Source organism: Nematolebias whitei, chromosome 1, assembly GCF_014905685.2.
Source record: "Nematolebias whitei isolate Nwh7 chromosome 1, NemWhi1, whole genome shotgun sequence".
Classification (NCBI taxonomy): Eukaryota; Metazoa; Chordata; class Actinopteri; order Cyprinodontiformes; family Rivulidae; genus Nematolebias; species Nematolebias whitei.
The window spans coordinates 83,730,809-83,745,102 of record NC_056498.1 but is presented as its reverse complement, the minus strand read 5'-3'; the positions used below and the strand labels follow the sequence as shown (position 1 = coordinate 83,745,102).

The window sequence follows — 14,294 nt, the reverse complement described above, 5'->3', positions numbered from 1 at the left end:
TTCCACAATGTTATATTGGCACTTCAGTAACTTCACATTTTTATTTATTTGTCAAAAGCACCAGAATCACTGCTCTTCAAGTATTTATTAGTCATTTATAAAGTGTAAACAGTATAATCATTATGAAGCCACAAACAGTCAGTTTTCTCAACCTTTTAACAAAATGTTTCAGAGTTCGGAGAAAAATGTGCAGCTAAATGTGTGAGGTCTCTGCAGTTTAAGAAAATGGAATTCACACACACACATGCACGCACACATGCACGCACGCACACACACGTGGTTTTATCATTTTGCAAGTATTTCACTTTGTCTGATTCCAGGTTTTACTTGTGTGCAAGAAAAAAGCCTTTGCACAAACAGATCTATTCGATGTCTGCTCTTAACTTTTTTGATTTTCGGGGTTTGTTTTTTTAATTTGCTTTATTCATTTTAACATGATCTTTTGTCTATGAATGTACTGGGTATGCAATGTTTAACTGCACAAAAATATTAAATAAGAAGAAGGTTTCTTTGGTCGTTTTCTAACATTTTTTAATTTATTATGATTTTAGCTAAACTCGTCGTTGAGACCGATACGTTTGGGAGTCGAGTGCGCATCAAGGGTGCTGTGACGGGCCTCTACATCTGCATGAATAAGAGGGGGAAGCTCATTGGCAAGGTGAGGACAAAGCTCCGTACCCAGCTGAAGCTGAGGTGAACAGCAGGCTGACTTATAGCTCGGGTCAAAATGTCAACGGTTGTAGCAGGACAGCACACGGAGGTCGGCGAGGACGAAGTGTTTGTTCTACAGACTAATAGAAAACCTCAGGGTCAAACAGATGAGAACAAAGGTTGACACAAGACCTAATAATTAGTCAAAAACTTTCTGGATAAAATGACTGAACTTGATTTTATCCAAATTTAGTGAGGCAGCTGACAGGCTCTGTTCTCTTACCATGAGATGAAACAATCTCTTTATTTATCACTTATAAAATAGTATTTTCTCAAATTAGCCATTTGATTTATTTACTTAAATCAGGGATCTGCAACGTTTGCGATAAAAAGAGCCATTTTTCACACTTTGTTTACTAATTATGAGACTGGAACTGCAAAACCTGCAGCAACTCTTAACTGGTGGCCCGTGGGCCACTACAGGTTTGTTGGAGATGGCTTTTCCAGCCAGTGGGGGTGAAATAAGAAAAAATATATAATTTGTAACAATTTTACAAAAATTAAAACACTGAACTCTGCAGGCCGATGTGAGTTCTCTTAATTGTGGATTAAGTTTCCTACTAAAATCATAAAGTTAAAGACAATAAAATTAGGCCAGTTGGTTGGATATCCAATTACATTTTAAAGAAAAATAAATACTTTCGTTTACTTTGTTTTTTGTTTTTTGTATTTTATTCTTAGTGTTATCAAAGTTACTCAGCATTTTACTTCTCAGCAGCTTGTCTTAAAGATATTCCAGAACATTCTGGTGGTTTTGAGGGAAAGATCAGCTGAGAGACTGGAAGATGACTTAAAGTGGCTAACAAACTACTAGCATGATGTACTCCACATGCCTTACGCTGTGTATTTGTACTATCCTTCACATATTTGAAAATAACAGGAAATCTGCCAAAACTAGTCGTTTACATTGTTGGTAATAAATGAAATAAAATTCAGTTTTATTTTAGTTTTGGTCAAAGCTTGAAAGAGAGGGACCAAAGAGCCACATGTGGGCCCAGAGCCGCAGGTTGCAGACCCCTGACTTAAACTGATTAGGGAAACATGTTTTTGGGAGTGGCAGGCTTATAACTGTCATGGTTACCAGTAAGACTTGTTACAGTGTCCATCATTGTTTCATTTAACATCTCAGAACAAAATATGGAGCTGTTTTCGTGAGCACTTAGCCTGTTTTATTGTCAGATCCATTTATGTTGAGGTAGTAAAAGTACATGAATGCATGTGGGAATGTACATGCCCACTTTTCTCCACAGTTTTGTCTCATAAAAGTAAAAATATGTAAATTTGATATATAAATAAAGATGCTCTGCTCTTTATGAAAAAAATCCATAAATACGTTGCTTTGGTGTATAAGTCGCAGGACTTGCAAATTATGTAAAAAACTGACTTATAGGCAGAAAAAGACGGTTTGTATTGTGTCTATCTATGTTGTTTGCTGTTGTAGACTTTTTTGATTCCTCTGTTAAGGACACGATGTGAGAGATCTTTTTTATATAACTCTCCTTATGTGTTTTCCCATTTTCTATCTACGTAATAAGGGCGGCGCTTCTTAGAAGCTGCAGCCCCTGTACACCGTCGTCCATCTTTAGGTCAGCTGTACAGAACGTTAGCTCGCTGCACTTAACTGTTCAGTGACAATAAAGCTCATTCTGACTGATTCTGAAATATTAAAGTATTGTTAAAGATTTAAGAAAACCACGGTGATGTCTCCTGTCAGGTGAATGAACATATCATCACTGTTGGCCTCGTCTCTTACAAATGTTTACTTTTCAAGAAACAAAGAAATCACCTTTCTTTTCAAGTAAATTGATTCTGTGTACGTCATTTTGACACTTATTATTTTTAGTGTATAAAACCACACCGAACTAAAGGAGGAGCAGGAGAGATTACTTTTGCAAAAACACAAAAATAATAAAAATTTGAAACACATGGGCTGACCTAACATCAAGGATACTTCAAGGCGACGTGTGAAAATCATTTTGGTATACTTAACACTTCCTGTGGTGTATTATATTAAAAAAAATACTTTTATATTTTACTGGATAAAACCCTCCTGTTTAGGAAATACTTTTACGATGGATCAGGCCAAAGTAATTTACAAAAATTAATAAAAGAGCACAAATGTGGGAAACTAATGAAAACACTTCATCTAAGCAATAAAACTGTAAACCAGCAAATTTATTTCACCAAATTGATCGGTTAAAAGTGTAAAAAAGTGTATTTTGTATTTGTGATTTGTATAATAAACGAACAAGCACAGTTTTTCTTTAGGTTTTTTTAATTTTTGGTCTCTCTCCCTTCGTGTGGATCGTTTTTTTGTTTTTTTTGCACCAGCCCTTCTCTGGTCTTAACAAGCCACACAGTTCTAGAGAAGAAAATACATTTGACTACAAAATAACATGAACCTCATGAGTTAATAATAATAAATATTTATATTAAGTACATTTGTGATGTCAGCAAAACTAATCCTAAAATAAACTAATATAGTGGAAAAAATGATCCAGTTTCTAAAAGTGTTTTGACCCAACGTAGTCTGCAGTGAACTGTTGCACCTGTTCGGAGGATCAACTTAAAGATTTCAAACCTGACTGAAATGATCTTTAAATGTATATTTACAGATTTTAATGGAAGCATTAGGGATGTGAGGAAACATAGTGAGGATCAAATGAACTGCGTTATCATGAGACATTCAGAAACAAATGTTGGGCAGACTTTACTTTCACACGATGATCGCTACTCAAAAGTTCTGGGCTGGATGTGTCTTTAGACGTGTGTGATGTCCGTTAAGGCTTAGCACGCTGCTTTCACTGTGATTGCTAATACACAGCCCCCCACCCCTTACCCTCCACCCACCCAAGCACCCTGCCTCGAATACCATCTGCCTGAAGCCACCAGGCCGGTTACAGTCGAACTCAGCCCCGGTGTGTGTGCATTTATGTAAATGAACAATGTGTGTTTAAGGATGTACGCACATTTATTATTGGTCCATGATTATTTTGACACTAGTTTAAAAAATTGAAGGTTGTTCGATTTGGCCCATTTTACATTAGGTTAGTGACAGGCTGTGAGGGATTCCAGTTAGTTGTGTGAATGCTTCACACTGTTGACATCCAAGTTTCCTATTCTAAATTATTCTGTACATTTTTTTGGCATTGCTCTCATTTCACAACTTTTGTGATATTTCAACAAATCATAAACGTTCAGCTCCTTCAGGACAATCCTGCTGTGACTTTTGGTACTGGTGCAACATTGGCTTTTTGAAACATTTAATCTTTTCTGCCATTTTTTTCCTCATAGAAAATGAATTGAGCTCCTTCAGATCTTTAGATCTGTTCACAAGCTTTTACTGCTCTTTTCACTTTTTGTTCTGCTTCAGCGCCTTTCAGCTTTCTTGTGCAAATTTGAACTTTTTTAAGCTGCTTCCAGCTAATTTCAGCTGTTTTGTGCTTTTTTCAGATTATTTCTGCTAACTAAAACATTTTTGTGCATCTTCTAACTTTTGATGCTAATTTCAACTTTTATACTCTGGTCATCTTATTTCTGCAAGTTTCAGCTTTTTCTGCTTGTTCAGCTACTATTTAGCTGTTGTTATGCTAATTTTAGTTTTTTCATGAAATTCCACATTTATTGCACTCAAATAGCCTTCAATCAAAGTGTGCTCTCTCCACTCCCTTCTGGTAATTTAAGCTTCTTTCTGATATTTTAGCTACTTTTCAGCTGTTTATTTTGTTGTTAATTTTTAGCTGTTTTCAGATAATTTCCACTAGTGTTTGCTAATTTCTACTTCTTTCAGCATAATTGGGCAAACGTGTTTTTCTGCGTTCTTGTGCTAATTTAAGCTTGTTCTACCTTTTCAACTAGCTTTTTAGCATTTTTAGCTAATTCCAGCTGTTTTGAGAAAAATTCAAATTTTTTTTGTGGTAATTTCTGCTACTTTTAACCTACCGGTAATTAACTTCTTTATGCTAATTTTAGCTTGTGATGCTCTTTTCAGCTTTTTCTGCTAGTTTCAGTTATTTCTGCTATTTCAGCAACTATTTAGCTGTTTTATGCTAATTTTAGCTTTTTCAGCTAATTCCATATTTTTAGCTCATTTCAGCTCTTTCCACTTTCTTCTGGTAGTTCAAGCTTCATTCTTCATTTCAGCTACTTTTCAGCTATTTTTGGGGGGCTAATTTCAGATGATTTTTTTTAGCTAATTTCCTAATTTTTGTGATAATTTGTTAATTTAAACCTAACTCAGTAAAAATGTTTTCTGCCTGCTTTCTTCTCTGCTAATTAAGTCTTGTTCTGTAATTTTAGCTACATTTCAGCATGTTTTTAGCTAAGTTCAGCTGTTTATCAGCAAGCAATAAGCTTTTTCACAGGAAATGCAGTTTCTCTAGTTTTCATTTGAGATTTCCACCAGAAGGTGACACATCTTTAAGATTCTTATCTACTTGAGCTTTGCAGTTCTCGAAAGCATTGGTTTCCAAAGTTGGGGATTTGTAACAACATCCATCCATCCATCCATCCATCCATCCATCCATCCATCCATCCATCCACCCATCATATTTACCCGCTTCTTAACAACATATTTTGGAAACTTAAAAATAAAAACAGTGGTTTATTTGTATTTGTATAAACAGTAGTCAATCATGAATACACATTATATATTGATTGATGAGGCTATTTGTTTAGTCGGTACAATATAAGTTTTCATTTAATAATCATCTGCTGCCTAAAGTCCGTCTGAAACTAAAATATTTTATGAAGTGCTGGACTAATTTTAATGAAACATTCAGTAAATATTCATTAGGTTTCCTTAAATGACAAACATTTGGAGCCAACCTTCCAAGATGGTTGTCACATCTAATTGTGCTTAAAAACTTATTTGTCATCTGTGCAGGTATTGATTTATAATTTGGTGTGGGAGTAGCTAAAATAAATCTCCAAAAGATAACCAGAGCACTAATGTTTGTACCAGAAATATTTCATAAATATTTCATGAACTCCAGATCAGATTTTAATATAATTTCCAAGACACAAGTATTGAATAAACCGCAACAGCTGAACAACTTTTGGAGTCAACCCTGTTAGAGATGGCTGCACAGCCAACTGACCTTAGAAAACACCGACACAGCTGTAGCTCAGGCAGTTTTACTGATATTGAGCTAATATTTGGTGTGGTAGTAGCTGAGAGTAATTCACAACACAAACTTTGGTGCTGTCTGGTAACAAAACATTTTTTGAGCAACTGGATGGATTTTATCTTCTTTTTTAAATTGAAAGCAATCACGTGCAAGGTTCTTTATTGTCATTTGCATCAAACGTGGTACATAAGGTAGAATAAAATTTTGTACACAGGGTCCCATCCAATCATTGGATGTATAACAACTAATTAACTTTTGGAGTCAGCTGAAAATAATAGACATTACCTAACCCAAATACGACTTTAACCCTGTCACTTCTACATTTATTGAGCTGAAATTCGATGTGGAAAGAGTTGAGTCATCCTTAACACATACTGAGTGAGACAATATGAGACATTACATGAGACAGTATAATGCTATTTTCAATGTTGGAGTAAAACGACTACAAATCCTTAAAAAAATAGGTTGAACTTAGTCTAAATCTTTGACATGAAACTGAGCAATATGGATCCCTTTAAGCGGGCAGCACGGTGGCGCAACTGGTAGAGCTGCTGCCTCTCATCGAGCAGGTCCCTGGTTCGGGTCCCGGTCTGGGGGCCTTTCTGGGTGGAGTTTGCATGCTCTCTCTGTGCATGCGTGGGTTTTTTCCAGGTACTCCAGTTTCCTCCCACAGACCAAAAACATGCATGTTAGGCTGATTGGTAACTCTAAATTGTCCCTAGGTGTGAGTGAGAGAGTGAATGGTTGTTTGTCTCGTTTGTCTCTATGTGGCCCTGTGATGGACTTGCAACCTGTCCAGGGTGTACCCCGCCCCTCGCACAGTCATTGCTGGACATGGGCACCAGCGACCCCCTTGACCCAAAATGGAATAAGCGGGTAAAGATAATGGATGGATGGATGAATGTATCTGTGTCCCTGTGATGGACTGGAGACCTGTCCAGGGTGTCCCCTGCCTCTCAGTGATTGCTGGACTTGGACACCACTGTGATCCCAAAAAGGAAGAAGTGGGTAAAGATAATGCATGGATGGATAGTTGTCATTTATGTCAAGGTGTATTTCAGTTAAACACAAACACAAACTTACTGGACCAACATGGCGGCGAACATGTGAGCTGCGTTTTGGCTGAGCTCCCATTGGCCCTGCTGAAAAACTGCTTTTTATGATTATATCCTCGCTGCCTTCAAGCTGGATTTTATCTCTTTTAGACTGGTGTTGCTGCATAACTGAATCAACAAACTTGTACAGGTCCTTCTCAAAAAAGTAGCATATTGTGATAAAGGTCATTATTTTCCATAATGTAATGATAAAAATGAAACTTTCATATATTTCAGATTCATTGCACACCAACTGAAATATTTCAGGTCTTTAATTGTTTTAATACTGATGATTATGGCATACAGCTCATGAAAACCCAAAATGCCTGTCCCAAAAAATTAGCATATTTCATCCCACTAATGAAAGACAAGTGTTTTTAATACAAAAAACACCAACCTTCAAATAATCATGTTCAGTTATGCACTCAATACTTGGTCGGGAATCCTTTTGCATGAATGACTGCTTTAATGCGGCGTGGCATGGAGGCAATCAGCCTGTGGCACTGCTGAGGTGTTATGGAGGCCCAGGATGCTTCGATAGCGGCCTTAAGCTCATCCAGAGTGTTGGGTCTTGTGTCTCTCAACTTTCTCTTCACAATATCCCACAGGTTCTCTATGGGGTTCAGGTCAGGAGAGTTGGCAGGCCAATTGAGCACAGTAATACCATGGTCAGTAAACCATTTACCAGTGGTTTTGGCACTGTGAGCAGGTGCCAGGTCATGCTGAAAAATGAAATCTTCATCTCCATAAAGCTTTTCAGCAGATGGAAGCATGAAGTGCTCCAAAATCTCCTGACAGCTAGCTGCATTTACCCTGTGCTTGATAAAACACAGTGGACCAACACCAGCAGCTGACATGACACCCCAGTGACTGTGGAAACTTGACACTGGACCTCAAGCAATGAGAATTCTGTGTCTCTTCTCTTCCTCCAGACTCTGGGACCTTGATTTCCAAAGGAAATGCAAAATTTACTGTAATCAGAGAACATAACTTTGGACCACTCAGCAGCAGTCCCAGGTGAGATGCTTCTGACGCAGTCTCTTGTTCAAAAGTGGCTTGACCTGGGGATTGCGGCACCTGTAGCCCATTTCCTGCACACGCCTGTGCACGGTGGCTCTGGATGTTTCTACTCCAGACTCAGTCCACTGCTTCCGCAGGTCCCCCAAGGTCTGGAATCGGTCCTTCTCCACAATCCTCCTCATGGTCCGGTCACCTCTTCTCATTGTGCAGCGTTTTCTGCCACACTTTTCCCTTCCCACAGACTTCCCACTGAGGTGCCTTGATACAGCACTCTGGGAACAGCCTATTCGTTCAGCAATGTCTTTCTGTGTCTTACCCTCTTGCTTGAGGGTGTCAATGATGGCCTTCTGGACAGCAGTCAGGTCGGCAGTCTTACCCCTGATTGTGGTTTTGAGTAATGAACAAGGCTGGGAGTTTTTAAAAGCCTCAGGAATCTTTTGCAGGTGTTTAGAGTTACGTCGTTGATTCAGATGGTTAGGTTAATAGCTTGTTTAGAGAACCTTTTCATGATATGCTATTTTTTTGGGACAGGCATTTTGGGTTTTCATGAGCTGTATGCCATAATCATCAGTATTAAAACAATTAAAGACCTGAAATATTTCAGTTGGTGTGCAATGAATCTGAAATATATGAAAGTTTCATTTTTTTCATTACATTATGGAAAATAATGACCTTTATCACAATATGCTAATTTTTTGAGAAGGACCTGTATATGACCTATGTGAATTGAAGGCGGTCCGAGCTGAGCTTGCTAACACCACTGCCAGCCTCAGAGCAGAGTTGGACCAAGTTAAACTGGATGTCACGGAGACTGAGAGCCAGGGTTTAATTTGTAAACTGATCGATGCCGGAACACAAATAGCGGGGCGGACCGGCTGGGAGGATCCTGGAGTTCTCCCCCAGAAAATTTTGAATAGATGCGATGTCCTGCATGTTGGTGATTTTAACAGGTTGTTAAACATCAGGTCCACCTACATTTGTAAACACTCACATCTTAACACCCCCCCCCCCCCCGCGCTTTTTTTTTTGACGGTTTGGAGCTGACTCTTCTCCGCTGAATTCACTGTCCGACTCCACATGCAAACCCTCCAGGCACTCTGTTACTGTACACTACACTTTATCAACTAGTATAAAAGATAGAGCGTGTTTTGATTCATGTAAAAATCGACGAGAAGGCGTCATCCAAGAAGTTGTGTGGACTTTTATTTCACTGCACATGTTCAGAAGAGAAGAACCTGACACGTTGTTTAATGACATAAAATATATTTTTTTAGCAACAAATAGAGTCCTAACATTTATTAAACATTACTTCTGTATTTACACACACAAAAAAACATTAAAATTGTGCTTTGAAAAACTCTATGATAAAACTAAAAAATTTTGTCACTGCGAAAGAGGAAAAGAGGAGCAGGTATCACTCTCGCTTTGACTTTATACTCTTCGTCACAGGCGTGCTGTGGGTGACGAGCGTCCAGAGCGTCATAAAAACAGCAGCGGAGGTGTCAGACTTATTCATTTGTCATCTCAGCAGCAGAGGAGAGCAACACGGTTCAAGCATGGCTCCCAAAATCAGTTTACATAAGTTTTATTTGTTCAAGGCAGTCATATTTGTTGATGACTTCATTATTATTAGTAAGTCTGAGAGTTACCAGATCCAAGCAAACAGGTGCTGGAACGCACCCTGACAAAATAAGAGAGTTCCTGGATTTTGTTTCGGCAGGATCCGGTTCAAATTAAGCCCTGCTGAGAACTGTCTGTCCTTGTACTCTGAGATGGAGAAGCTGCGTGGGACAGTGATGGAGTTAAGGAGTGAGGTTGATGGCTTTAAAACAGAGTTTGAATCCATGGAGGGGCATATGAGATGCGACAATACAATTACAATTATTGGACTTCGTGAATCGGCGAGTGAATGCTCATCTACGGTGATAGCTAAAATGCTAATGGAGGCCCTAAAACTGGACAAATAGTCACTGATCGACTACGTGTACTGGACACCAAGCAGAAGAAGCTTGAATGGAGGATCCAGAGTTATCGTGGCCAGGCTTCATTACCATCAAGAACGTGTGGAAATACTACAGTGGGCATGCAGCGGTGGCCCGATCCACTTCAAAGAATCAAACATTAATCGCAGCTGAATACGCCCCAAGAGTGGTGATTGCACAAGCAGCGTTCAAAGAGGCAAATTGGCTCCTGCAGAACCAACCGGGGGTCCGGAATGGTCTTTTTTTTTCTGGGCACGGCTTTGCATAACACATGGAGGGACGGACAAAATGTTTGTCAACTCAATTAAAGCGATGGAATACATCAAGAAAAATATTATTCCAGCGATGGGTGGTGAGGATCAAAACAAATCAAAATAAATCACAGGACCGGACTCTTTTCAATTAGCAAGTTTTTTTTTTTTTTTTTTTCTTACATCTGAAATTTAAATTTTCTTCTTTTCTGGGCATGGCTTTCTTGAAGCTAACTAAACACCAGGAATGCCACTCTGTACTGTCTGGAAGGCTTTAAAGGCCTACCTGAGGGGTCAAATAATTTCCTACTGCGCAAACAAACAAAAAAAAGGAAAGGGTTGGTACGGCTGTAAGACAGTTAACGGATGAGATACTACAATTAGACAGAGAATATAGCCACTCTTCCTCACAAGATGTAATGAAAAAACATTTGTTACTTCAAACTGAATTTAATACTTTGTCTTCTTAGCAAGCAGAATATTTAATCTCTAAATGTAGACAGTGAAAAGGCTGGGTGTTTGCTCGCACATCAGTGTGGTGACAGTCAGCCAACTAAACTGTTGCAGCAATAAACAGTGAACAGGGAGCTGCATGACACGACAAGGCTAAAATTAATATGTTTTAGTAAATTTTATCAGTCACTGTATACAACTGAGGCATTAGCTAATGTTTCAGAAATATAGAACTTTTGTCGATCTTGAGCTTCCTTCAGTGAATCCTGATCTTGTTGGGGACTTGGAGAGGGAGTTCTCTGTAGCTGAGATAAACTCCACAATCAACAATACGCAAAATGGGAATTCCCCTGGACCAGATGGCTTCCCATCTGAGTGTTTTAAGAAATTTTCAAGTCTACTCTCACCCTTCTTAAGGTCCGTGTTTGAGGAGTCACTTGCTGCACAGACATTGCCACTGTCCATGTGTCAAGCTGTAATCTCGCTGATACCTAAGAAAGACAAAGACCCTCTAAATTGTGGCTCATACAGACCTACGTATCTCTCTTTTAAATACTGATGTTAAAATCCTTGCAAAGGTCCTGGCAAAAGAACTTGAGCGGGTGGTCCCCACAATCATCCTGCCTGACCAGAAAGACTTTGTTAAAACCTGTCGGGATTTCCTCAGTGTTAGGTGGCTGCTTGATGTGTTTGCACTCCTAGTCCACCCAAGCACACCTGTGAAGTCATTATTTCATTAGATGTTGAGAAAGCATTTGACTGGGTGGAGTGGGGCTACCTCTTTGAGACTTTAAAGTTATTTAAATTTGGTCCCAAATTCATATCAGAGGTGAGGCTGAGACCTCCCCAATGGCGGCGATCTGCACTACTGTAACATATCTTACTATTTCGAACTGCAGTGGAGTACCAGACAGGGGTGCTCGCTTTCACCACGTTTATTTGTGTTGGCAGTAGAACCATTGGCTGGAGATTAGTAGCAAAGCTCCATCATTAAAGATATGAATCAACTTGATACAGAGCACAAAGTTCCTTTATATGCGGACAACATACTTTTGTATATATCAGACTCCCTTACCATTATCCCTGAATTACTTACTTTGTTTCAAAAAGTTGGAGAAATATCTGGGTATAAGGTCAACCTTCAAAAGAGCAAGCTGATGCCTGTGACCTCTATAGAAAAGAAAATCTTGGACACCATACCCTTTAAAATTAGTTTTAGAAAATTTAAGTGACTTGGGATCTGGGTAGGACTTGCGACCCGTCCAGGGTGTACCCCGCCCCTCGCACAGTGATTGCTGGACATGGGCACCACCGACCCCCGTGACCCAAAATGGAATAAGCGGGTAAAGATAATGGATGGATGGATGGATGGATGGATGGATGGATGGATGGATGGATGGATGGATGGATGGATGGATGGATGGATGGATGGATGGATGGATGGATGGATGGATGGATGGATCTGGGTAACTCAAGATCATAAGAACCTCTATAAAACCAATTATCTACCTCTCATGGCAAGCCTTAAACAGTTTATTGCTAGATGGCAATCCCTGCCTCATACGTTAGGGGGCAGAATAAACTCTGTAAAAATGAATATTCTACCTACATTTCTATACCTTTTTCAGAATCTGCCAATCTTCCTTACTAAATCCTTCTTTACCAATCTGAATAGCCAGTTATCAGCATTTATTTGGAATAAAAAGCATCCACAGATTGCCAAGAGGGTCTTACATCTGGCTCGCAGACTTGGAGGCATGTCATCTCCTAACTTAATGTGCTATTACTGGACACCTAATATCAGAGCTCTTCTATTTTGGTTGGGTATAGGACACCTCTTATAGTTGGATGACCTTGGAAAGAGCCTCAATTAAATTCAGTTCTCCTTCTGCATTACTCTGCCCTCGGCTGCCCTTTAAACAATCATTTTCAACCTACACTTCTAATCCAATTGTGAGCTGGGCGGTTACGATTTGTAATCAGTATTTAACTCTACAGAGTTACTGTTTTAGCGCTTGTGTCAAATAAACATATGTTTACTCCCTCAGTAGCTGATACAGTTTTTGACACCTGGGTCTTGAGGGGAGTACATTTACTGTGTGATCTCTATGTTGATGGTAGATTTGCCTCTTTTGAACAGCTGGTACAGAAATTTAATACTCACAAGTCACAGTTTTTTAGATATCTGCAGCTGAGACATTTTGTGAGGTCTAACTGATTGTTTTCTTTGTACCCCTCTAAACATTATGTGGCTAAGATTTTGGAATGCAGGTCTGATAACAGGAGGGCTCTTAACAAGATCTATACACTACTTATGGCCCTTTTCCATAGTACCTGTTCAGCACGGTTCAACTCTGCTCAACTCGATTCACCACGGTACATGTTGGTTTTCCATTATACTTCAGTATCGGTTCTAATGGGCGGGTTCAGAGTCCAATGCAGCTTATCGACTGGTGGTGGTAGTACTCCATTAAGCTATCTACTAGCCACCACTAAACATGTCAGAAGAAGAAGAAGACGCTGAAAAGATGCGCAACAAAAATGGGGAATATCGTAGCTTTGTTGAACAAATGTTTGCTCTGTCTGTGGCTTTTTGCCATACATCAAAGAGAAGAGACCCAGAAAAGGCTGCGGGCAGTGAGGCGAAAGACTGGAGAAGTACAGGAGAGTGTGGGAAGCCATAAAGATGTGAGCTAGACGACGTGTGATGGTAAGCTAATGCTAATCTGCTATAGTGGGCCATACATATGAAAAAAGTCGAGCGTAAAAGTATGTAAATGTCAATTAGATATTGTTTAGTAATACATATGCTGTGTGTGTGTTTCAGGTGAATCTCCAGCAAAATAATAGCAGCAGACCCACAGTCTGGTCGCTTAACAGAGCCTGTCAGTGGTGGGATGTTATTGTTCTTGTTTAGGTTTCCTGGTACCTTCTCTGCCCTAAACCCATCGATGTATCATTTCAGTATAGCTGTTAACTATAAAGGTGTTTTAAAATGTCTTAACTTTTGTTTTGTAATGACAATCATCATCAGAAACTTAGCTTTTACAAGCAGCTGTAGATTTGAAAACATTCTGTTTAAGTTTGGCTTTAAATCATAAAGTTTTGTGCTCAATTCATAAAAATGTGTATATTATTGCTCCCTATGAATCTACCAGTCGTCGTAATTTCACTGGAATGACTTTGTGAAGTACAGTTTTGAACTATTAGGCAATTGTTTCTCTGAAGTCTGAAGACTTCATCCTGGAACATTTTTTTTTTGCCCTTTATTTATACAGATAGTCTCATTGAGCCACGAGAACTCATTTTCAAGAGAGACCTGTTTAGGGAGCAGATGGTGGGGGTTAACAGCTTGCTCGGGGGCCCAGAGTGGGGCGAATGAGGGTGGAGGGAGGTGTGGGTGTTTCACCTTTTCCACCCACATTTTGATATTGACGATACCGGGAGGTAGACCTGCGACTTTCCGATCACAAGCCCATCTTCTAACCTCTGCGCCACCACTCTCCCTAGCAATAACAGGTGAACAGATTCTGGTAATCTTTTCTTAGGTGTCATTAAAGCTCAACTTAACTTGCACTATGGACTTCACTAAACATTGTAGATGGATGGATGGATGGATGGATGGATGGATGGATGGATGGATGGATGGATGGT

The 14,294-nt window shown here is 39.4% G+C and overlaps 2 protein-coding genes across 2 annotated transcripts in view; one reads left to right on the top strand and one right to left on the bottom strand.

Annotated features, from left to right (window-relative positions):
- fgf8a (fibroblast growth factor 8a) overlaps positions 1-697 on the top strand; it is a 19,043-nt gene extending 18,346 nt beyond the window's left edge. Inside the window, exon 4 of the mRNA XM_037674265.1 lies at positions 552-697. Within this exon, the coding sequence (XP_037530193.1) occupies positions 552-697 (146 nt within the window). The remainder of the gene's footprint in view (positions 1-551) is intronic.
- LOC119413748 overlaps positions 1-14,294 on the bottom strand; it is an 880,117-nt gene that overhangs the window by 348,207 nt on the left and 517,616 nt on the right. The gene's annotated exons all lie outside the window — the stretch shown is intronic.